This window comes from Pseudorca crassidens, chromosome 3 (genome assembly GCF_039906515.1).
Source record: "Pseudorca crassidens isolate mPseCra1 chromosome 3, mPseCra1.hap1, whole genome shotgun sequence".
Taxonomy (NCBI): Eukaryota; Metazoa; Chordata; class Mammalia; order Artiodactyla; family Delphinidae; genus Pseudorca; species Pseudorca crassidens.
The window spans coordinates 114169057-114193401 of NC_090298.1; the positions used below are offsets into that span (position 1 = coordinate 114169057).

The 24345-nt window shown below is 40.5% G+C and overlaps 1 protein-coding gene across 4 annotated transcripts in view; it reads right to left on the reverse strand.

Annotated features, from left to right (window-relative positions):
• Positions 1–1761: 1761 nt before the first annotated feature.
• The window catches only part of SPOCK1 (SPARC (osteonectin), cwcv and kazal like domains proteoglycan 1), a 557294-nt gene continuing 534710 nt past the window's right edge, over positions 1762–24345 (reverse strand). For 3 of the 4 annotated variants that reach the window (XM_067731821.1, XM_067731823.1, XM_067731824.1), the window contains 5 exons: positions 23252–23368; positions 19215–19436; positions 14778–14840; positions 5705–5842; positions 1762–5248 (listed from right to left, as the gene is read on the reverse strand). In XM_067731821.1, coding sequence (XP_067587922.1) covers positions 5058–5248; positions 5705–5842; positions 14778–14840; positions 19215–19436; positions 23252–23368 — 731 coding nt within the window. In that variant the 3' untranslated portion in view covers positions 1762–5057. The remainder of the gene's footprint in view (positions 5249–5704; positions 5843–14777; positions 14841–19214; positions 19437–23251; positions 23369–24345) is intronic. The other variant, XM_067731822.1, reaches the window with a different exon arrangement.

The following is a 24345-nucleotide window of genomic DNA, read 5'->3' on the forward strand; positions in this document are numbered from 1 at the left end:
TATCTTCTTTAGTCTCTCGTTTATCTTTTAAATTTGTTCATGACATGCTATTAATTTTGATGGAGGAAAATTTATTAATCTATTCCTTTATGGCTCACATTTGCTAGGAATTGTTTTTAAAGAAGCCTTGCTGACTCCTATTTTCATAGGCGTATTCACTCTATATTTCATTCTATCATTTTGATGTTTTAAGGTTTAAAATTGAGGTGGTAATGGGAAATTTGAGTAGAATTATCTAAATGTCAGGTGACATTTTCAGAATGGAATCAAAACCTGCACTTGAAACACAGACCGGGGCTTCTTCAAGTGGAGGAGTTGGTTGAAATCACTGATGTAGATAAGCTTGTCTAGAGAAAGCATGTAAAATTAAAGAGGAATGGGCCAGGGACACAGATCTGAGGAACACCTGTATGAACAGAACTGGGTGAACAAACGGAAATACAGGAGACCTAAAAGGAATAGCCAGAGAGGTAGGATGAAAATCAGGGAATGATGGATATGAGAAATCAAGAAAGGTGAGCTTTAAACAAGGCTGCAGTAGCTATTGGTGTCAACTATGATATCCATCAACCCATACTGTAACAGTTATTTGTCTTTTTCAAGGAGATAACTTTACAGAGCAGGACCCCCTAGGTCTTATTCACTTTTCTTGATATATTCCTAGCACTGAATATGGTGCCTGCCCATAGTGGCATTCATCCATCCATCATATATTAATCTATATATCTACAAATCTTCTAACTAACCTTAAAGTCTTGTTGAATGAATAAATTTTGAAATCTTCCTCTTTCCTTGAATCAGTTTGTCAAAGCAAATCTGAAAACTGATCCAGAATTTTGAGAGGTGCTGGTACCTTTTTACTCACGCTGTATAACTAAGATTCCTTTGGTCCTGCCTTTAACGGACAGAGGTGGCTTCCATGAAGACACAACTTGAGGAGACATGTGGGGTTTGACTGTAAATCTGATGACTTAAGAGGAATTTTGGGAGTGTCCACAAATGCCAGCTGCTCTTTAAGGTACCCTGTACCTACCCTGGAGGCTTCATATTGGCCACTGTTCTTCTGACCTTAGTTATTTTGTGGATTTATGAAGCACCTTTCCTTGAACTGTCAATCTGTAAATTGTCTGTAAGATGCAGTCCATTGGGTAAAGAATTAGAATTATTCATAAGATAGTTTCTACCTCGGTTGGTGGTGAAATTACTCACTCAGGGTATAATTAAGTCATAGATACCCTGGCTTTAATGTGGATAAAGGTGGAAAGGAAATAATTCCTGTTGCAATTTGGGTGTTTTCTGATGTTTGACAAGCATCTGGTGTGTTCAGTCATAAACTGAGGACATCTCAGAGTCCCTGTAAAGGAGGTTTTTTTGTTTTTTGTTTTTCCCAAGAGAATTGGAGAATGACTGACTGGGGAGGGAAGGAAGAAGAAGAATTGAAAAAGCTTAAGGTTGCAAACAGGATGACAACAGTGAAACCCGATGGATAAGGACTAAGTAAGAAAGTTGTGGCTTGAGAGAGGGGAACGCGGCAGAAAGAGGGGTCGGGTGAGAAGGTTCTAGGCTGCGGGGGCACAGGGCATGGATGTGCCAGGGTGTGCTGAGAGGGGTCAGGACAGGCTGGAGCACCAGCAGGTTGGCCTCACAGAGGGCCCTGTGTTGGTGATCCCCTTGACCTGCCCATACTCTTCTCCAGAGGTCATGTGTGGACATGGCCTGGCGAGTGCATGTGCAAGCTAACAAAAGACAAACACTCAGATGTTGCAGACAAATTAAAATTTATTGAGACAGACAGAAATGCACCTACTCAGGACTACAGTTAAGCATTTACTATTAACCAAAGAGTCGTGTTCACATTCCAGATAAGTCTATGTGGGAAAGCATTCAGAATTTACTAGGTTGTTCTACTTCGCTAGTTCATCTACAATAGGGACAACAAACTGACACTCAGGATTTGGAGGGCTCTCATTACAATACCACACATTGAACAGAGACAGACATCAGTGACTTTGAGAAAAAGGTATAAAAAGACCAAAACCACCCACTGTAGAAAGGGCTCTTGGATGTTACTGTACAGTGTGGTCAAGGTAAAAACTAAACAAAACTGTAGATGGCATCCCGTGAAGAGGAGAGGGGCAGACCTGGACAGACACGCTGTCATTCACTGCTGGGCATGGGAAAATGGGCATAAAGGAGGAGGACCTGATATAATATCTCGAATTCAGTGTGAAGGTATTCCCATGCCTAGAATGTTCACGGAAACAAAAAGAGAGTAATATGTTAGACAACTAACCATTGTGGAAGAAAATTCTGGGGCTTAACTAAGATGCCAAGGAAATGGCATCAAATAAAAGAACCATTTATGGAATAAGAATATAACTATTTACTGAGGAGGTTCCAAAAATGAGCCAGTGAAGTTTCAACTCCATATCTGTCTCCAACAAGGGAATGACTATCACAGTACTATTTTTTTTAATCAAGATTTTTATGTATACTCCATCACTAGCCAAAGGGCTCCTGCCAAGAAAGAGGAAAGCAAAAATTCTTCTTCTAAGGATGAGGTAACTAAAATATCAAATCTTTACTACTTATGCAAAGTACCTTTAAAAAAATCTAATGCTGTCTTGCCAAAGCGAGGCATGAAAAGTGGCGTTAATGTTGCTCCATTGATTTGGGGTTCCAGTCTTAGGAGGGCTTTTTATTTAATATTTTAATGAATCAAAATACCTTCTCGGAATGTCTCTGAAAATGAGCATCTCATTAGCTTCCTGGGAACTGACTAGGGAGCGCTCTTCTCCATCATTAAGTTAATGCTAAGGATCTTTAAGTGTCATCTTAATTTGACACTTGTCATAAGATAATTAGGCAAATTAAAATCAGTGTGGTTCACTCTGTTCCTAGAAGTTTCTCTAAGTGAAATCGATTTGTCGATTTTAATTTGTTCTCTTGTGCACTTTTCCAAGCTCAGAGGAGATAGTAACGATGGTTTTCTTTGATGGTCTAAACTGAGATTTTAAAAATATGTCTCGATTCTTTTATACATTCGATTGTAATTTAACTGCAATTAAGCACCTGTTTTCTAAATTATCATCTCAGAGTTTTGTTCAAGTGAGAAAAAAACAAAAACAAAAACTGAAACAGAGGTGAAGGAGTTGAGATCCCAGTACAGAGCTTGCCTGTGGTCACCCGATACCTAGGGTCCTGGCTGTACTCACTCTATCAGGCCAAATGAGTTTGCCATATCAAGTAAGTTCATGTCCCATCTTAGCCAAGTCCAGGGATAATGCCACTGGGTCTGGCCAATGCAGGGATTGGAAAATACTCGTTTGAGGTGGGCTGGTAAAGTATAAACAAATGGTCAGTTTGGAGCAGGGGCTGGTCAGCTGCCGCTGTAATCATGGTTTGGCAGAGTATATTTTTCGCCTGAGTTTACGTGGTCTCCTTGTGGACTAGCTGGAGTGCGGGAAGGGAAGAAAAACAAATGTGGGCAAGAGATCCTTGCTGGCTGGCTGATGAGGGCCTCCATGTGGGTGGAAACCGGGTGGGGCAGGAGCTTAAGGCCCTGTACTGAGCTAAATGGGGCCACTTTGAAGACTACTCTTTGGTACTTGTACGGGGGCCAGCTTGATAGGGGGAGAAATCCTAAAGACTATAGAGATGAGGACCCTACCAAATCTGGAGATAGACTCTAATCATGAGTTAACTTAGGGAAAAGGAACGCAATGGTAAAGGGCTTTCTTCATTAGTACCTTGACACTTGTGTCGGGGAGGGGATGAGGGCACGACTAGCTCTTAAAATCTAGCCCTAGCTTCCCACGTGCTGTCGTGGAGTTCTTTCTAGGCCTGCATCTGAGATTCTTTGCAAATGATGAGCGATCAAAAATCTGTAGAGTTTTTATAGCCTCATCATGACGTGTGGCTAGAGAGCGGCAACACTGAAACATGGAGTTAAGAATGCGGAATTTTCTTCTGCTAAGGAACAGCGAGGGACTGTCTTCTCAGAGAGCAGAGGGTATGTGTACATGCCTTAGAAAAAGCCCTTGAGTAGGTAGGAAGGGAGCGGCCTGCCGCAGACAGGACTGCTGCAAGCCCCAGGGGCGCTGGAGCTGAAATGAGAGAGATGGCTTGTGGAGCTGCCCGCGTGGGAGTCGCATGGCTTCTGCGAGGAAAGCAATTTAGGCAGACAGAGGCTTCTCCAAATCAAAGAGGCTTCCAATAACTCTGCTGCCGCAGACGGAAGCAGCCTCCTCAGTCTGCAGGCTACAAGTGCCAACTGTTAGTGCAAAAAAGGACTTTGATACATATTTCCTATTCCAGAAATGATGATCCAGGTCTGGACAAGCTGACAAATGTGTAATTGTTTTTCAAATGAGTTTTTAATAGATACCCAAACCCTTTTTTTCGAGAGGTGTGTATAGTCTCTTCTGTACATACTTCCATGTTTATGTACGTACAGAGAGAAGCATCCAGACACCTTTTCTAATAAAGGAGATCAGTTCCCCAGAGGGACTCTTGACTGAATTAAGGCTGTTGTTTGTAGGAAGCCAGATCGAGTAATGTGAAAAACTGATTTGTAATAATAGACACCAGGGGTGGTGGGGGGCAGTGGGAACAAGGTACAGTGCAGTGTGTTTTCCACAACATCTACAGGACACAAGAAAAGCACTTAGACACGGTAAGGCCGGGAACCATGCTGTACTAACCACCAGTGTCGGTGATCGCAAAGGGTCTTTGACGTTTGAGGGTAGGGGCTCCCTGCACTGTCAGAATCCCACATAAATCACATGCTTGTTGCAAAAAACTCACGGGAGGGAAGGAGGCTCTAATTCAGCCAGCCTTCCCCTGTCTAAAAAACAAAACACAACACCCTTTTTCCCACACGCCGTATGCAAAATCAGAACGCTCCGGGAACAAGGAGTTGTCTTCCGAACCTTAGGTTGGGTAGAGAGGGCAACAATGGAGAAGAGGCCATGTGCCGTGGAGTCTTAGATACAAATGCAGGAACAGGAAGTGACTTGCAGTGTTGTGCAAACCTCGTGTCCTCCTCCTCGTGGGAACTACCATATGTACCCGACCTCGTCCTCTTTCTCGTCGCCCTCGTCCTCATCATCCTCCGTCGCTGCCCGGGCGTGCACCCGCAGCTTCCCCACTTTGTCCTTTGGTCCCAGCTCCCATTCATCCTCTAGGTCATCCAGCAGGACCACAGAGCCGCCACTGCCAAAATCCCCTGAAGTTTCCTGCTCCTCTTCTGAAACATTAAGAAGGAAGAAAAGATCTGAGGTTAGGTTCTGCTTATGCCTCACGACTTCCTTAACTGTAGGGCAAAATCATGCAATTTACCTTCTGAACATGAGAGCATCCCTGTCTACCTGGCATGGACCATAAGCTTTATTCTGATATGAGCCCCAGAATTCTTGAGATGTTTCTACCTTGTTGGGAGGTCTATCTGAGTCACTCTTTGCCTGCAACCGTTTCTGACTGTCAAAAACTGTTGTCCAGTTCATTGGCCATAGTGAGCTCCTGGCACTCGGAAAACTAGCTATGCATTATCTCATGTGATTTCAGGGTTACTTTATCTCCATTGTAAACTCACTGACTGTAGACCATAACAACCTCTACAAATTCTTCTGCCCAGATCCTCATACAGTGAGTACCTCTAAGTCACCAGAGGTCATTGGGGGCTGATGCAGCAGGCCTTACTCACCACAGCTCACAGCACCCTGTTTCCTGGAGCCAGCTAGCTCGTTCCCGTATTTATCCACACACCAGCACTGCCCTGTGCTGCCGTGGCACTGTGTGGCTTTGTAATAGCCCTCCTCATTACACCGAGGTATGAATGCTCCTGGGAGAACGAAAGGTCCAACTTGAATCAGAGAAGTGCACAGATATTCAGAGTTAATGCCCTCAAAAACAGACACGAGGGCTCACACATCAGACAGGGTATTTACTGCAAAGCCAGCAAGAAAGAATGGCATGCTTGGTTATTACCTAATCAAAATTACAGGGCCCTAGGACTTGCTCAAGGTTAGATAGGATTCCTTCTTGGATGAGTTCTCTTTTTCCCTGTGGTTCTACTCGTATTAATAACTATTTCAGAAGTTTTTCCAGTTTTATTGAAATGTAATTGACATATAATCGACACACAGCACTGGATAAGTTTAAGGTATATAGCACAATGATTTGACTTATATATTGTGAAATGATTACCACAGTAAATTTAGTTTACATCCATCATCTCATATAGAAAATAAAATTTTTTTTCCTTGGGAGAAGAACTCTCAGGATTTACTCTTAGCAACTTTCATATCTACCATACAGCAGTGTTAACTATAGATATCACGTTGTATGTTATATCCCAGTAGTTATTTATCTTATAACTGGAAGTTTGTACCTTTGGACCACCTTCATCCAATTTTCCCGCTGCCCATACTCTGCCTGTGTTTACCACCAGTCTCAAAGTTTGTTTTTAGATTACACATACAAGTGATCATACAGTATTTTCTTTCTCTGTCTGACTTACTTCACTTAGGATAATGCCCTCAAAGTCCATCCATGTCATCACAATTGGCAGGATTTCCTTCTTTCTTCTGGCTGAATGATGTTCTGTTCATATATATATATATATATATATATATGTGTGTGTGTGTGTGTGTGTGTGTATATATACATACATATACATATATATATATATAAAAACATATATGAACCTCTTTAGCCATTCATCCGTTGATGAACACTTAGGTTGTTTCCACATCTTGGCTAATGTAAATGATGCTGCCATGAATATGGGTGTGCAGATATCTCTTTGACATAGTATATTCATTTCCTTCAGATATATTCCCAGAAGCAGAATTTCTGGATCATATGGTAGTTCTATCTTTAAATTTTCAAGGAACCTCCATACTGTTTTCCATAGGGCTGCACCAATTTATAATCCCAGCAACAGTGCACAAGGGTTCTCCTTTTTCCACATCCTTGCCAACATTTGTTATCCCTTGTCTTTTTCATGATAGCCGTTCTAACAGGTAGGACCTGATATCTTATTGTGGTTTTGATTTGCACTTCCCTGATGATTAGTGAGGCTGAGCACCTTTTCATGTACCTGTTGACCATCTGAATATCTTCTTTGGAAAAAATGTCTATTCAGTTCCTTTGTCCATTTGTCAAATTGAATTATTTGTGGAATTCTTTGTTTGTTTTGTTTTTGCTATTGAGTTGCATGAGTTCTTTACATATATTGATATTAACCCCTATCTGATATATGGTTTGCAAATATTTCTTCTCATTCCATAGGTTGTCTTTTCGTTTTTTTGATTGTTTTGCTGCACAGAAGCTTTTAAGTTTGATGTAGTCCCACATATTTTTGATCTTGTTGCTTGTGTTTTAGGTGTCATATGCAAAAACTCACTGCCAAGGCCCATGTCAAGAGCTTTCTTCCTATGTGTTTTTCTAGCAGTTTTATTGTTTCCAGTCTTACATTTAGGTCTTTGATCAATTTCAAGTTAATTTTTGTGAGTGGTGTAAGGTAGGGGTCTAGTTTCATTCTTTTACATGTGAATATCCAATTTTCCCAGCACCATTTATTGAAGAGACTGTCTTTTGAATATATTAGTTGATTGTATATGTATGGGTTTATTTCTGGGCTCTCAATTATGTTCTGTTACTCTATGTGTCTATTTTTATGCCAGTACAACCTTGTTTGTTGACTATAGCTTTATAATACAGCTGGAAATCAGGAAGTGTTCTTCTTTGTTCTTTCTTAGAGTTGCTTTGGCTATTTGGGGGTTTTGTGGTTTCATATAAATTTTAGGATTGTGTTTCTATTTCTGTAAAAATGCTACTGGGATCTTTATAGAAATTGCCTTGAATCTATACATGACTTTGGGTAGTATAGACATTTCAACAATATTAATTCTTCTAATCCATGAATATGGGATTCCTTTCATCAATGTCTTAACAGTTTTCAGCATAGAGATCTTTCACCTCCTTGGTTAAATTGTATCATCTGCAAACAAAGAAAATTTTACATCTTCCTTTCCTTTAATGTGCTGCTAGAGAATTTTTGCATCTACATTCATCTGGGATATTGGCTTGTAGTTTTCTTTTCTTGTAGTGTTTTTTTCTGGCTTTAGTATCAAGGTAATGCTGGCTTCATAAAATGAGTTTGGGAGTGTTCCCTCCTCTGAAGTTTTTTGGGAAGAGTTGGAGAAGGATTGGTGTTAATTCTTCTTTAAATATTCGGTCAGATTCACCAGTGAAGTTATCTGCTCTTGGTCTTTGCTTTCTCGGGAGATTTTTGATTATTGATTCAATCTCCTCACTCGTAACCGGTCTGTTCAGATTTTCTATTCCTTCCTGATTCAATAACATTAATACTTGAGAGAATCATAGGATTTTTTATCCTTTATATGCTTTTAATGAGTGGCACAATTTTTTAAAATATATCTTTGCTTTCCTGGAATAAATACTACTTGGTCATGATATATTGGATTCAATTTCCTGATCCTTTTGCCTCTATGTTACTAAGTGATAGAGGCATATAGTTTTGTTTCTTCAATTTCTGTATCCAAGCAACTCATTTGTAAAGTGATTCAGGTATTTTTCTTTTTCTGTACTCCAGATGTTTTGCATAAAATGAGAATGATCTCTTCCATGGATTCACCCATAAAAATATTTTGGGCCTGGTGCCTATTTTAGGAGGTGACAGTAGGATTTTGATTTTGATTTAAAATTAATGTTTTTGTTGTTTTTTTTTAATCCTGTTGGGTCTTCTTTTTCTTCATGACCCATACTCATAGTATCCTTTTCAACTAGGTTTTCGTAATTGCTGTAAGTTGGTTTATAGCAATGGTTTCCAAAGTGTGGGCCCAGGACCAGCAGCTGCATCATCAGTGGCAAACAAACTGCTTGGAAAAGCAAGTTCTTGAGCCCACCTCAAACCTACTGACTTAAAGACTTTGAGAGCGGGGCCCAGCAAACTATGCTTTAATAAACTCTCCAGGTGTTTCTGTAGTTCTCAAACTGTGAAGTTTGAGAACTACAGATTTATACTATTCATCTATATCTGAGGTTACAGCCCATTTTTAAATTCATGAGACTATTTGAGGCTTTCCCATTGTCAAAGTTTTGTCTATTTGATTTCTTTTTGCTTTAGTCTTAACTGTGTTGTCCTTATAGCTTTTGGATTTGAAATTTTAGTTTTGTTTTTTTTTTTTCCAGAAATGCATTTGAAGCTATGAATGTTCCTCTAAGTTTCATTTTAGTTGCTTCTCTGTTTTTGGCACATAGTGCTTTCATTTTCATTCAGGTCTAAATGTTTTGTAGTTTTACTTTATTTCATCTTTGACTAATTATTTAAAAAACAAAACTCAGACATATAAGGTTGTGTAACCTCACTTTTTACTTCTGTTTGTATTGTGTTGTAGAGAATATCATCTATGATACTTTTTTGAGGTGTTTAGTTTTAGTTTTCTTTTGTGTAGTCCATGACAAATGTCATGTGTGTTTGAACAGACTGTCTATTCTATGCCTATGTACATATACAGGAATACATATATAAAAATGCTAATGAATTATGTTGTTCATTTCTTCTTTTGTATACTTGAACTGTAAGTTTTCAAGAAGAGGTATATTAGAGTCTCTGATTAGGCTATAGATATGACAACTCCTCCTTGCAGTTCTGTTACTTTGTGTGTGTGTGTGTTCTTTTTTTAAAATTTTTATTTTATATTGGACTATGGTTGATTTACAATGTTGTGTATGTAAGTTTCAGGTGTACAGCAGAGTGATTCAGTTATTCATATACATGTATCTATTCTTTTTCAAATTCTCTTCCCATTTATGTTATTACAGAATATTGAGCCGTGTTCCCTGTGCTACACAGCAGACCCTTGTTGGTTATCTATTTTAAATGTAGTAGTGTGTACATGTCCATCCCAAACTCCCAGTTTATCCCTCCCCACCTTCACCTTTCCCCTTTGGTAATCATAAGTTTTTCTATGTCTGTGAGTCTGCTTCTGTTTTGTAAATAAGTTCGTTTGTATCATTTTTTTCGGTTCTGCATATAAGTGATATATGGAAACAATGGAATATTACTCAGCCATTGAAAAGCAACATGGATGGACCTGGAGATTGTCATACTAAGTGAAGTCAGACAGAGAAAGACAAGTATCATATGATATTGCTTTATATTGCAGAATCCAAAAAAAAAACCTATACAAATGAACTTATTTAGAAAGCAAACAGACTCACAGAATTAGAGAATGAACTTATGGTTACCAGGGGGAGTGGGGGAGGGATAGACTGGGAGTTTGGGATTGACATGATCATATGGTTTTTATTCTTCACTTTGTTAGCATGGTGTATCACACTGAATGATTTGTGGATATTGAAAAATCCTTGTGTCCCTGGGATAAACTCCACTTTACCATGGCATATGATCCTTTTAATGTATTGCTGGATTCTGTTTGCTAGTATTTTGTTGAGGATTTTTGCATCTATACTCATCAGTGATATTGGCCTGTAATTTTCCTTTTTGTGGTATTTTTGTCTGGTTTTGGTATCTGGGTGACAGTAGCCTCATAGAATGAGTTTGGGAGTGTTCCTTCCTCTGCAATTTTTTAGAAGAGTTTGAGAAGGATGGGTGTTAGCTCTTCTCTAAATGTTTGATAGAATTCACCTGTGAAGCCATCTGGTCCTGGACTTTTGTTTGTTGGGAATTTTTTAATCACACTTTCAATTTCAGTGCTTGTGATTGGTCTGTTCATATTTTCTATTTCTTCCTGGTTCAGTCTTAGAAGGTTCCATTCTTTTTAAGATTTTGTCCATTTCTTCTAGGTTGTCCATTTTAGTGGCATATAATTGCTTGTAGTAGTCTCTTAGGATCCTTTGTATTTCTGTGGTGTCAGTTGTAACTTTTCCACTTCTAATTTTATTGATTTGCATCCTCTCCACTTTTTTCCTGATGAGTCAAAGGGTTTATCCATTTTGTTTATCTTCTCAAAGAACCAGCTTTTAGTTTTATTGATCTTTGCTATTGTTTTCTTTGTTTCTATTTCATTTATTTCTGCTCTGATCTTTATGATTTCTTTCCTTACTACTAACTTTGGGTTTTGTTTGTTCTTCTTTCTCTAGTTGCTTCAGGCGTAAGGTTAGGTTGTTTATTTGGGAGTTTTCTTGCTTCCTGCGGTAAGATTGTATTGCTGTAAACTTCCCTCTTAGAACTGCTTTTGCATCATCCTGTTTTCATTGTCATTTGTCTCTAGGTATTTTTTGATTTCTTCAGTGATCCACTGGTTGTTTAGACTCCACATGTTTGTGCTGTTTTCCAGTGTTTATCTTATAGTTGATTTCTAATCTCACAGCACTGTGGTCAGAAAAGATGCTTGATATTGACTGCAATTTTCTTAACTTTACTAAGGCTTGCTTTGTGCCCCAAGATGTGATCAATCCTGGAGAATGTTCCATGTGCACTTGAAAAGACTGTGTATTCTGCTGCTTTTGGATGGAATGCTGTATAAATAGCATTTAAGGCCTGTGTTTCCTTATTGATTTTCTATCTAGATGATCTGTCCATTGATGAAAGTGGGGTGAAGTCCCCCACTATTATTGTGTCACTGTCAATTTCTCCTTTTATGTCTGTTAGTATTTGCCTTATATATTGAGTGCTCCTATGCTGGTTACATCTATAGTTACAATTGTTATAATGTTACATTTTGTTTTAAAGTTATGGGTATACCAATTGATGACATAACAACACAGTAAATGTAACATTTCAGCAAGATAATAATACCTCTTTCTCTTATAATAATACCTCTTTCTCTTAAGAATTGAAAACAAAGTATTTGCTCTTGTCAGATTTTCTCAGTCTCTGTCTCATAATAAATGAGTTTAGCCCAGTCACATTTATGGTGATTACAGATATGCGTGTTTTTATATCTACCACTGTATTTTGTGTTTGCTGTCTTCCCCCTTTCCTGCTTTCTGTTGAAATGATCAAGTTTTCTTTATTCTATGGTTGTCTTCCATAGGTTTAAAAACTATATATTCTTTTTCCAATATTTTTACTGTTACCTTACAATATGCACTGAGAATCATATTTTTCTTAATAAAATCTTAAGTTAATCTATATTTTCTTTTATTCCTGAATAAACCAGACACATTTTTATCACATTTTTCTCACCCCCAACAGTCTGAAATTTTAATTCTACCTTGATATCAAAACATTTTTATAGTTCATATTTGTTTAGATTTAGCAGCATGCCTTATTTCTTTTCCACATTGTATCTCAATAATTCCTTCTGGTATTGTTTGTCTTCTGCATATTAAAACCTTTAGTAAGTCTACGGTTAGTAAGCTTACTGAATCTGTGGTTTGAGAATATGTCTGTCATCACACTTGGATGATCACTGAGATAAATTTAACATCCTAGGTTCAAAGTGATTTCCTCTCAGCACTCTGAAGATAATATTTTCTCTTCTTAACACTCAACTGTAGGTACTCTTTATGACAGTTTTTCGTTTTCATTTTTCTTAGGGGGCGTGTGTGTGTGTGTTTGATGATTGTGTGCTCATCTACTGTGGGACAATTCTCAGTGTAACCTGAGTAGTAACATTAATCAGCCATGTGAAGATGGAGGTTTCTGCTTACCACTGGCTTCTACTGCCTAATTTTATTTGTGATTTCTTGAGAGTGACTGTGTTTTTAAATTGACCTTTTATTGTATTTCATAGAACAGATCTGGAAAGAAGAGTGGCATGGCAGACAGTAACCTCAGATCCAGCTGATTCTAGCATCTGCTCACCAAGCTGTTCCAAGATGACCATGTTCTCAAAGGTCACAGCTAGGAAGTTGCCCCCAGAAAAATCCCTCCTAAGTGACAGGTAAGTCTGCTGGTGCTGCAGTTAGAAGTAGTGCCCATACTCTTAGTTGCTCAGCCAGGGCACAGCACCCCTGGTCTTCAGGGAACAGAAGGAAGGACAAAAAGAAAAAAGCAGATGCTTTCTTTTGAGAACAAGTAGAAAGGTGAGGAAATGCTGATCCTCCTCCTTGAGCTGCAGTTGGAAAACAAGAGCAGTTAATAGATGCCCCCCTGCGAAAAAAAATATATATCCTGGCTTGAGGCCCCAGGTTGGTAGGAAGCAGGTGCTGCTCTATAAGGTAATAGAATTACCGTTTTTTTCTAAGTAGGCAGTAATTATAACTGACTGTAATTTGTTATTGCTTGTCTCTGCTAGGAATCTGAATGCCCCTGAATACACATGTGTTATATTAGGAGATTTCCTCCTGCAAAAAATAATTTGTAAGCAGATAAATGGTATTTTTATGAGTCGGCTGGAATAATATCCCTATGTGGGGAGATGTGGTAAAGTGAGCTTTAAAACTAGGTGGGATTCACAGTAGGAAAAAGATAGGCCTTTCATTCCTGTGAACTGGGGAAAATAAAAGATGAGACATTTTATCTGAGGCCACATACTTTAAAAATATCTCATTATCAATGAAGCAGTAAGAAGATATCCATGCATCCAGAAATAGCACTCTCTCTCTATTAGTTCTCTTAAGCACATCACTCAAACCCAAAATAACCTCGCACATGGAAGAATCAGATCATTGAGCACAAGTCCTTGCACTGGAGGAAAGCCCAATGGAAGAGAGATCCAGAAAGATGCTTTTATGTCTTCAACACTGGAGAAGAACCTACACTCAGGTCCAGATCACAACGACTTTGGAGTTCTTGGTGAGCTGAAAAGGGTGTTATCAGAAGTGGGAAGTCTAAGGCAAGCCAGTGAAATAAGTAATTTTCAAAAGTAGTAGGAAGGAGATAAGATGCACTTTGAGGTGGCACAAACATCAGATGAAGAGAAATGGCCAGAGTTCACAGACCAATCTGCAAAAAACTTGCCCGTTTCCTTCAAGAAAATAGCTAAATGGCAGGCTGTTTAGGGGGTGAACCTGCTTCTGAATGTTTAACAGGAATAATTCGTGTTGTAGCTGTCAGCTCTCTTTTTAAAAAGCAAGGGAAGCAGTGCAGGCTCTTTTTTGGGCAAACAAATGAGGTGTCTCTGATGTCTCAGCAATGGCCTGGTCTGCGTGCTGCAGAAAGGAAGGTATGGAGCTAAAGGGAACCTTCAACAGCCAGCATTTGTTACCTTGGCCACAGATTTGCACGTCAGGGAAAAAACACACCCGCACAACCCACTTGCTTCCACCTCAACATTTGGACAAAAGATAAGAGGAGAAACGTAGAGACAGGGTCCAGTGATCATGCACCTGAAACAGGAGTGTGTTTAAGTGCACTCGAGTCCTTGGACCCTGTCTGATAAATTTAGAAGGGACTCAGCTCATCGTCCTCCTTGAGTGGACAACTTGATCTGCAGAATGTAGGAAATTCTATATAGATCTTATCATTTTAACTTGGAAGGAACCCTTGAGAGCTCCGTTTAATGGCCATACCTGAAAGAAGGAAAAGCCAAGATCAGGGAGGGGTTAGCTCGATTTCAGCCCGATGACCTGCCCACTAGTCATGGGCTGACCTTTGACGTCTCCTCCCGCTGATGGAGCATGCAGCGTTTCTCAGCCAGCTAACTGAGCCTCAGAGGATGTCCTGTGGACTACCGCCTAGTACCAGCTTCCTGGAAGAGCCCTGTCTCGGGTAATATGAGGCAGTTCTTTCACAAAACACTGGTCCCTAATTGAATAACCATGGCTGTGCTCAATATTACAAGAGACACGGATGGTTTAATTAGTTGTTTAAATGAGTGGCAAGAAATGGTGCTTACCCAACAGGCTTTTCCCCTTGTTCAACTTCTGAATCCTGTTCATTTCATTCTGGCAAGGGAGACCTAAAAATAATTTATGCAAGTCAGTTTCCAGATGGTAAGGGATATGATTGCTAAAGACTGGTTTCACTCTTGACACGAAATGGAGACAATGACACACCTGGGAGTGGAATTACTTCATCTGCTGTTACTATGCAGCAAAACAAATTCAGGCCATTAGTGGCACTAATTTTAAAACAACAACATTTTATACCACTAGGTACTTAAAATAGTATTTGGGGGCTACTTGCACTGTATAGGAATCTTTCTTCCCACCAACCATTCAAGCAAATACCAAAAGTGTCTAGTCAGTGATTTCATTATTTACTTCCTTATAGAAAGAAAAAAAAGTCTCTTATCAGCCAAGACTTCTATGAGCTGAGAACCAGGATAAAAGGTTACTAGTGGGTACGTGTGTTGAATCCACAGACTGGGACAAATAAATACTTAATCTACCTCAGGTCTTACTGCAGGATAGAAAGACGATTAGAATGGCTACCTCCGACCTCATGGCTCATTACCCCAGGAAAGTAAAACACAGGCCTCAAGGGACAACTATGAAGATACAGAAGAGATCTAGAGGGACAGAAGGGTGACACCTTAACTCTGGGCTTTGCAACCTCCTAGGTAAGTACTTTGGGTCTGTCTCTTTCTCCCTCTCAGCCTCCAAGTCTTCAGTGATAAAACGTGTTATTACAAATGAGCTCAAAACTGTCCATTCTCAAGTGAAGGGCTGATACAGTGGGAGCCACATGGCTAAAGTAGGGCATATGAAAGTGTGTGGTACCCTTTTGACTTCCACTCCAAGCAAAAAGAAAGGCGACCTCACTAATCTTAATTTTACTATGACCGGCCTTTGCAGATGCTGTGGCTCTGCTATTTGCTCATGGTTCTCCAGCAAAGACCATGACATTTGGATTCTCAGAGCACTTACCCTACCTCTGTAAGTACAAGTGTGGAGTCTGCAGAAGGTACCTGAGTGCCTATTTACATCTGTTACCCTTCGGATTTCACAATGCCACCTGGTCTTGCTTCTCATTCCTTGAGAGAAACTATCAAGTACATGTTTTTGACTTCTGGGTTTAAGATGATTTCGGAGTACAGGAGAAAGATACCACCTGAAACCAGCAAAAAAGAGACCAAACGCCATCTTTCTTTGATGATTAAAAGTAGCATCTAGGGCTTCCCTGGTGGCGCAGTGGTTGAGAGTCCACCTGCCGATGCAGGGGACACGGGTTCGTGCCCCGGTCTGGGAAGATGCCACATGCCGCAGAGCGGCTAGGCCCGTGAGCCGTGGCCACTGAGCCTGTGCGTCCGGAGCCTGTGCTCTGCAACGTGAGAGGCCCGTGTACCGCAAAAAAAAAAAAAAAAAAAAAGTAGCATCTATAGCAAATAATGAACATTCACTGAATTCTCAGAATGCACCAGCTAATGTTTTAGAATTTTCTAATTAATTTAATCTTTACAGTCACCATATGAGGTAGGTACAAATGGAAATGCTCATCTCCCTATGAAGAAATACAGAGAAAAAATCTTTAGGCATTTAGAGGACTGCTCCTGAAGGAGCATCACAATCATAAACACTCTGCCAGTTTACCAGGAAGAAAGTTTCTAATTGTCAGGCCCCTTTCTCAAACTGTCTTTAAAAACTCTACTTATAAGTAAAAATGAATCAAGACTGAGACCTACTAAAAATGCTGCAAGAAAAAGAGAGGAACGAACAAGAACAAACTTCAGATGAAAAATTTGTAACAGAAAATGTATGCTGCTGAGAAGAAAATATTTACCAAAGATTCTAATGAAAAAAGACCGTCTACAAGTATTTTAATGCACAGGTACAAAAGCTCAAGGATATAAATAACATAAAGAGGAAAATTAAGCCGTTAAAGAAAGGAAGGCTATATCTGAAGCAACAAAACTGATGTGAAACGTCCATGTGACTGATGAGAAGAGACTAAACACGTGGGACAAAAAAGTTTTAATTCTAGAGCTCAAAAGAGCATAACATGTCTGTCTCAGGAAAAAGTGACTGATATAGCCTGAGCAAAACTAAAACATGTCCAAGGAAGTTCATAGCCGTGAAAGGTAAAGAATCCTTTTGGCTTCCAGGCAAAATGGTTACATCACCACCAAAAGGGAGAAAAATTAGTATGGGTTCACTCTTTCATTAACTACATCCAGGGCTAGGAGAATAACGTTAAAGTATCAAGAGAGCAAACTATGATTCCAGGAAGTTTATACTTAGCATCTTTGCTTCTGTATAAAGGAAATTTATATATTTTCAAACATTCAAAGACTAATTCCCATGAGAACTTCTGCAAAAACTTCTAAAACTTGGCAATAAAGAAAAGAATGATCTCAGCACGAAGAGTTTAAAAGTGCTCTTTCAAAGCTTTATTGGGCCAAAGAGGTACCCAGATCCTTAATTGTAGAATATCTACAAATTAACCATAATAAAAATACAAACTATGAATACCTATGGCCTATAGCTAAAGGAGTGCTTTGGAGGAAAACTTTACCCTCAAGTACATACATTAAAAATATAGGAAATAATAAAGAAAGGTGAGGGTAAATAGAACTCCCAAAGTTGGTTCTGGGTCAGGAAGGGAGGTGGTAGGAACTTTATCCAAAAAATAAAGGAACTAACTTAAGAAAATGGGAGAAGTACACAAAATAAGAAACAAAGAACGACAACAAATTATTTTGCTCAACTCCTCCTAGATGCCATTCTTTTCCATAGGTGGGTCCTGCCTCCCTCCCACAGTTGCTATCTGGAGACATCGCATGTGGCCAGGGGCTCAGCTGTGTCTCGTGGTTAAGGCAGTTACTTCCCTCTCGGGGCCCTGGCATTACCCCTCCAGGTGAAGTATTAGCAATGAGGCTTCGCTTCATTCAGCCTCAACCTGGAGCTAAAGCCACATGAATTTGTATGAACTCAAGCCCAAAGCTATCATTAAGCTTAACGCTGAACCACCACAAGCATTCCTATTGAAGTAAAAAGCATGGCTATTATGTAACATCGATTTGGAAGAACTAGCTGATGTGATTAGAAAGAAATGAGGTACAAAAATTGAAAAGAGAAAAAACTATCACTATTTGCAGATAATATGGGTACACACCTGAAAAATTCAAGGAAACCAACCAGAATAACCATCATAAATAAAGTGAGGATTTAGTATGGTGGCCGGGAACAAATTTAATAGTGAAGCAATCACCAGTGAGGAAATATAATGGGAAAAAATGGATTTTGTCTATACTGGCAACAACAGTAAACACAAGGGAAGTATAACATCTGTGAAAACCAAACTTGTAGCTTGCTGGTTAACAGACAAACCCTGTTCTAGGATAAAAGGGTTCAATATTATATAGCTGTCAACTCTCTAGATTAATCTAATTTTGCCTAATTCTAAAAAAAATACCAGTAAGTTTTTTTAATTGAATGAACTGATTATAAAATTCAAAGAGTTCAAACATATAGGACATATAACGATATTCTGAAAAAAGATTAATGGTAGGAGAGAGTGGTCCACTAAATAATAAAACATGTCAATTAGTAGGACAGAGCACCCAGGAATAGACAGATATACATAGAGCATATAGGAGTTTTATATATGATAGAGGAAGCATTTCAAACTAGTGGGAGAAAGATGGGTTAGTCAATTAATGACAAATGGGCAAGTGGACAACCATCTCAAGGGATCGCGACTGGGACTCTACTTGACTGCACACACACACAAAACTAAAGTGATAAAATATTTCAGTAAACAAACAAAACCCCACAAAGGTACTAAAGAAAACAAGAGAATTGCTTTACTATTTCACAGTGGGAAATGCCTTTCTAAGCTTAACGTAAGCCTTACGGCTTCTAAGAAGCCCCAAAATAAAAGATGGAGAAATTTAACTATCTTAAAAATTTCACCCTAGCGAAAACGCACATAGTCAAATTTGGGGAAAAAACTATTTGCAATACCTATGATGAGACCAATTCTAATGTCTTAGTATATAGAGAGAGTTCCTACTGAAACCAAGGAGAAACACCTAAGAACCTAATCTGAAGAAAATGTACAAAAAACAAAGACATGAAGGATCTTACACTGACTTTGGGAATTATGTAGCAAAGGTTTCTACGCCCATCTTACAGATGGAAAAGCTGAGGCACAACAGTTAAAAGATTTTCCTAAAAGGAGGAGTGGAATAACACTCCTGGGTTATGCTCCTGAGTTTTCCCTACCATGCTGAAAGTGGAGGTCAATGAGGAGAAAAGAGAGTTTGCTTTATTCTCTAGCTGTGTCTTTCTGCTTGCTGATCCTTGTCTATCTCCCCAGGACATGATAGGGGGCCCTTCCCTGCACAGCATGGTGGCCCTGCCCTCTGGGCCCCACCTCCCTCCTGCCTTACCTCCAGGCTTCTGGAAGCAGTAGCACCACTCATTGTTAGAGAGCTTGCCATCCTTGAAGGAGTCACAGGAATTGAAGAGAGGCTTGATACAGGGCTCGTACTTATCCAGGTAGATGGCGTTGATCTCTGAGTGGTCAAGCAGGAGGTCATAGTTCATGTCCAACTTGTTGAACATCCAGCCCAGGGAGTCCTTGCAGATGGGAAGGATGCTGGTGTCAAACCCTGTAGAGGGAAGGACGTGTCTTAGCTGCCACCAAGCCCGCTCTCTCCTGCCCTGCTTGCTCCCCAGCTTTCTGCCCCCAAAGGAGCCCCAGGGCCCACCCTCTCCACCTCCTCCCCTGGTGCTTTCCCCCTCCACGGGTACAGTCTCAGCAGCCTTCTACCAGAACATGTGGTGGTGGTTGGTTGGTTTTTAAATGAAACAGTCTAAAATGTGCTAAAACAGAAGTCAGCATTCAAGGAGAATATATTCTAAAGGGAATAAATCCCCAATCCTAATTTATCTGTGATGTAAATAGGGATTTTCATTTACCAGACTTGCTTAAAACAGGGGATGCCTGAAAAAGGAAGAGTACAAACATGGTGAGTAAGAGGACTAACGGATAATACTGCAAACTATGCTTTTATATTGAGGAAAAAAAACTACTTGAAAAACCAAAACAAAAGAACTATCGTAAAAGGATGGCAGTGAGATGAAACTATGTGGTACAATCCAGAAGCAGTGATTATATCCCAAAGGACTGTTCAGTCCAAGCAGTCTGAACATTAATGGGAAAACAAGCCAGGGTACCTGCCTCTGTTCCCCATTTTTCTTTTCTGCAATCCCCTCAAGAGATACATGACATGGAATCATGTATGACTCAGAAAATTATTTCTTTTTATTTCCCGGGGTGCGGGGAGGAGGGTTGGTTTTCTTAGAGAATTATTTGTTTCTACAGTGGAAACTGTATGCGCTCGAATAATAACACTTGGCCTAACACTCGGGATACTGAGTGTACTATAGACAAACCCCAGAGAAGGCATACCCCACATGTAAAACTCATCTTTCGTTTGGAATCAAAGCACCAGGCAATGTTAAATTATTCCATAATCTGGATTTCTAGGACCGGTTTTATTTTCCCCGGAAAATGATGAAGAGTTCACTTTTGTGTTACTGAAGGCACTCTTCTCAGCATTTTATACTGAATTATCTCACTGAATCCTTATAACAGCCCTAAGAGATGATGCTTTGTCCTCCCTATGGATTACAGAAAAGAAGCTCAAGATTTAAGTTACTTGCTCAAGGTCATACAATTGCAGGGCTGGAATTCAAGCCCAGGTGGCCCAACCCTCAGTCTACATTCTCAGTCCCTCCTCTCCCAGGGCTGCCTCTGCTTCGCATGACACAGGAGCCTCCTACGCTGAGGACATCCAGTTGGCTTGGGCGCCAAGTTTAGGGATGAGCAGTGCAAGGGCTGCCACAGTGACTGTCACTGAGGATCCTGATGGGATCGATTGACCCTCTAGGGTTGTAACCTACAGCCTGCTCATCAGGCTCTATGTGCCCCACCAGGAACCTCTGCTTAGTCAGCAGGATATAAGACAGAGCAAAGCGTGCCCACCCTTTAAAGTAGCATCTTTACAACAGGGTCTTGGCTGTCCAGAAGCCAGTACAGGCACACAGGAAGTGCTCAACAGAAGAACTTGTTGAGAGAAGTTTTCTAGCTACTGCAAAGTTTAACTAACTTACCCGTTCCAACATACAAAAATCTTTCCATTTTTAAATTTATACCTGTTGATATCTTAAAGCACATCTTAGAAAAGATCCTGATTTTCAAGAAGAGAGACTATGGAACATCATCTGGCCTCTTCTTTGACTGAAGGTCATGACTGAACAATCTCTGTGATGATGATGTCCTCAGGGGCGACTGAATAAAGCAAGATAATTGACTCTGACACTAAATGGCTCCACGCTTTTGTACAGAATATTTTATGTAGTATGCATCAATGTTGTAGGATATTACCATTTTAATACACAGGAAAGGGAAATTTTAATACTGCTGACTGACCACCGAAATAAGTGCCAAATTTGGGAGGCTCTAGAAAAGGGGCACCTGCATCTGGTATCCAAGGGAACAGAGCAGCCCTTCTGGTTGGCCCCGTGCTCATGGCACCTCTAGGGTTCTGTGGTTTTCCCCTTCAGAACTCCTGGACTGACAAAAACGTCTCTCCCTCCTGTGCCTCGTGGGCTAACCAAGTGTCGTTCCTTTATATCCCTTGGCTCCAGTTGCTTCAGGACATCCAACCTAAAAACCTCTTCAGGGACTTGATTTGCCTGTGGCCAAGGGCAGGCCTTTTGCAGGCTCCCCGGGAGGCAGAAGGGGCCTCCCACGACTGGAGGCTGCGAGGAGCAGCTCTTTCACGTCAATCTGCTCTTCACTGAAAGGTCGTTCAGAAAGCCCGGGGACTCAGCAGCTCCTGGAAGACCCCTGGGAAAAGCTTCTAGAGACTACCTGTGAATTAACTGTCCACAAACTCCCAAGGAAACCTTTGGCAGGGATGGAAAGAAAGACTCTTACATCCCCCTTCCCACAGATACTACAACCCCAGGACCCACTCTTTGGACACTTAGCATTTGCTTCCCAGAATCTACCTTTCCCTTAAGGTAAAAAAGTTCCAAACTGGTGAAAGAATTGTCCCCTAGGATCAACATTCTCTACTAGTATCTCTAGATGGCTATGAACAGCAAAGGATAAACCCGAAATTAAGAAGATCATTCTAATTTGGCCTGAAGACCAGATGCTGGTTAAACTCTGGGTCCCACCAATTACCAGTATCACTTCTTACCTACTTAGTTCAATCCAGGAGTTCAGAAATCCTGTCCACACAAGTGTGGCATCAGGGATGGGGTGAAATACTCTCTGCTTTAAATAACGTGTGTTTTTATATTTTGACAAATCAATATAAAAATCTCTACACAGAAGAGGCTGTGGCAAAGCTCCACGCATCTCAACAACCGTATTGTTGACTAAGCCGTTCTGTGCCAATCGGCCACAGTGTGCAGGAGCTCTCCCCTAATGGCCTTGACGTTAAAGGCAGTGAGAGGCTCTGTCAAGGTACAAACAGGCAGAGCTACTCTGAGTTTTCTCTCCAGCTTCTGGAGAGGCTCTGGGTATGGTCTCTGCCAGTTCAGTGATGGCGGAGGGAACACTTGTCTGGGAGTTAATCTATGGAAAACAAAATGCAATCTGATTAACGTCCATAGAGCTAAGTTATCAAAGATGTTTGCTACCGTGTTGCTTATAATAGCTGAACATTAGGAACAACTTCAAAGCTCCTAAATAAAGGTCTAATTACGTAAATTATGTTGTATCTATACATTGAGATTCTATATAGTGATTACAAGGCAGAATACTACTCAACAGCCTAGAAAGATAGTGTATTGCTGGATGATAAAAGAAGGCCATAAGACAGTCTGTAAAATGTGTGTGTGTGTATATACATACACACACAGACATAAGTATTTTTTTCTACATGGCAAGGGAACATTTGAAGTATATGCCATGCCACGACGTGCTTACAGTTGTTAAAATGCTGTGTTTCTATACATTTTTTAATTGAAGTATGGTTGATGTACAATATTGTTAGTTTCAGGTGTACAGCATAGTGATTCAGTATTTTTGCAGGTTATTACAAGATAATGGCTATAATTCCCTATGTTATATAGTACATTGTTGCTTATCTATTTTATACACAGCTTATCTATTTTATATATATTGTTGCTTATCTACATTTTCCAAAAGGACTGTACTAGGCACATGATAATTTTGCAAGCAGACTTTAAAAAACGTAAGTTGTAGTATTTTCTTGATTCTAAGGCATTTCCCTCTCCTCCAATATTTCTGAAACTGGGGCATAGTTCAAGTCAGTGTCTACATTTAACTTAGGGTTTCTTTTAACAACAGCATCTCAGGGTGGTCAATCAACAACATCCAATAACTGAGGAGGGAATGTGGTGTTTAAAATGAGGTAAATTAGCGAGAGTAAAGCGGTCTTACTGCCTTGGGCTGTGTCGGAACTGGTGGGCTTGACGACCCTGTTTGCATCCTCATGGAGGGCTCCAAACCAGTCTTTGAGCCGGGAAGCGAGGTTCCTCAACTCCTTGTCCGTGCAGGCTGGAGAAAAGAAGATGGAAGAAACAGTGAGTCCGTGGGCCTTCTCCTCTTTTGAACTCTCTACTCTCAACATGTGATGCTCCTAACAGACCTCCCTCTCCAACCAGGATATAGCTCCTTATGCCACTGTGAAAATGCCCCAAAGATGCTGCTCTCACAGGTAAAGAGTATGACAGAGTGAGAGCCGAGACGCCCATGGCAAGCAGCGCTATGCACAACCGAACTTGTACTGCCTTGGCACTCTGAAAGCAAGCTGGGATGGCCTCGCGGTCATGCACCAGCCTCCAAAGACCGTCACGGGTCCCTTTTGCTAACCCGATCAAACTTGCTATTGCAGTTGCCAGAGAAGATGTTTTCCACTGAACTCATGGCAAGAGATTAACATTTAGGAACAGCTAATGCTCTTAGGGAAAGGCTGCCTGGGACACCAAAAGATCCCAGTGAGAGCGACTCCCGATTTTGCTTTAGCCCACGTTTGGGTTTGTGGCTGTGGCTTATGTTGCCGGCCTTTGAACAGACTGACTCGACTTTTCCCTATGGACAGATGGATGCCTTGTCCCTGGAAGAGTCCTTTCTATATGCAGCCCATCTTTAGCTATCCAGCTTATCTTTTACGGTATGACAGAGCAAGGCCAACGAATACTCCTGAGAACAAGAAGAAAATCCAGATGGGTGGATGGGTAGGTGGGTGCGGGCTATTTGACAGTCTCATAGAGAGCTAAGACTGGAGGAGAGAAATCCCCAAAGGAGGGACAATGGTGCAGAGGAGGGAGCTGACTTTCCCTAGCTGCCTGATTTTACCCTAATTCTGGGTGCTGAGAATTCTGACAAAGGGTCCAGGCAGTGGGCCGCTCCCAAGAGGCAGAAAAAACAGCAATGCATTTAGCGGTTGTTCGCATCCGGAGGGACAGGAATTAGAGACCTGAGGAGGTAAAGCCTCAGTAAATAGGAAGTGAACCCCACAACTGTCAGTTTTC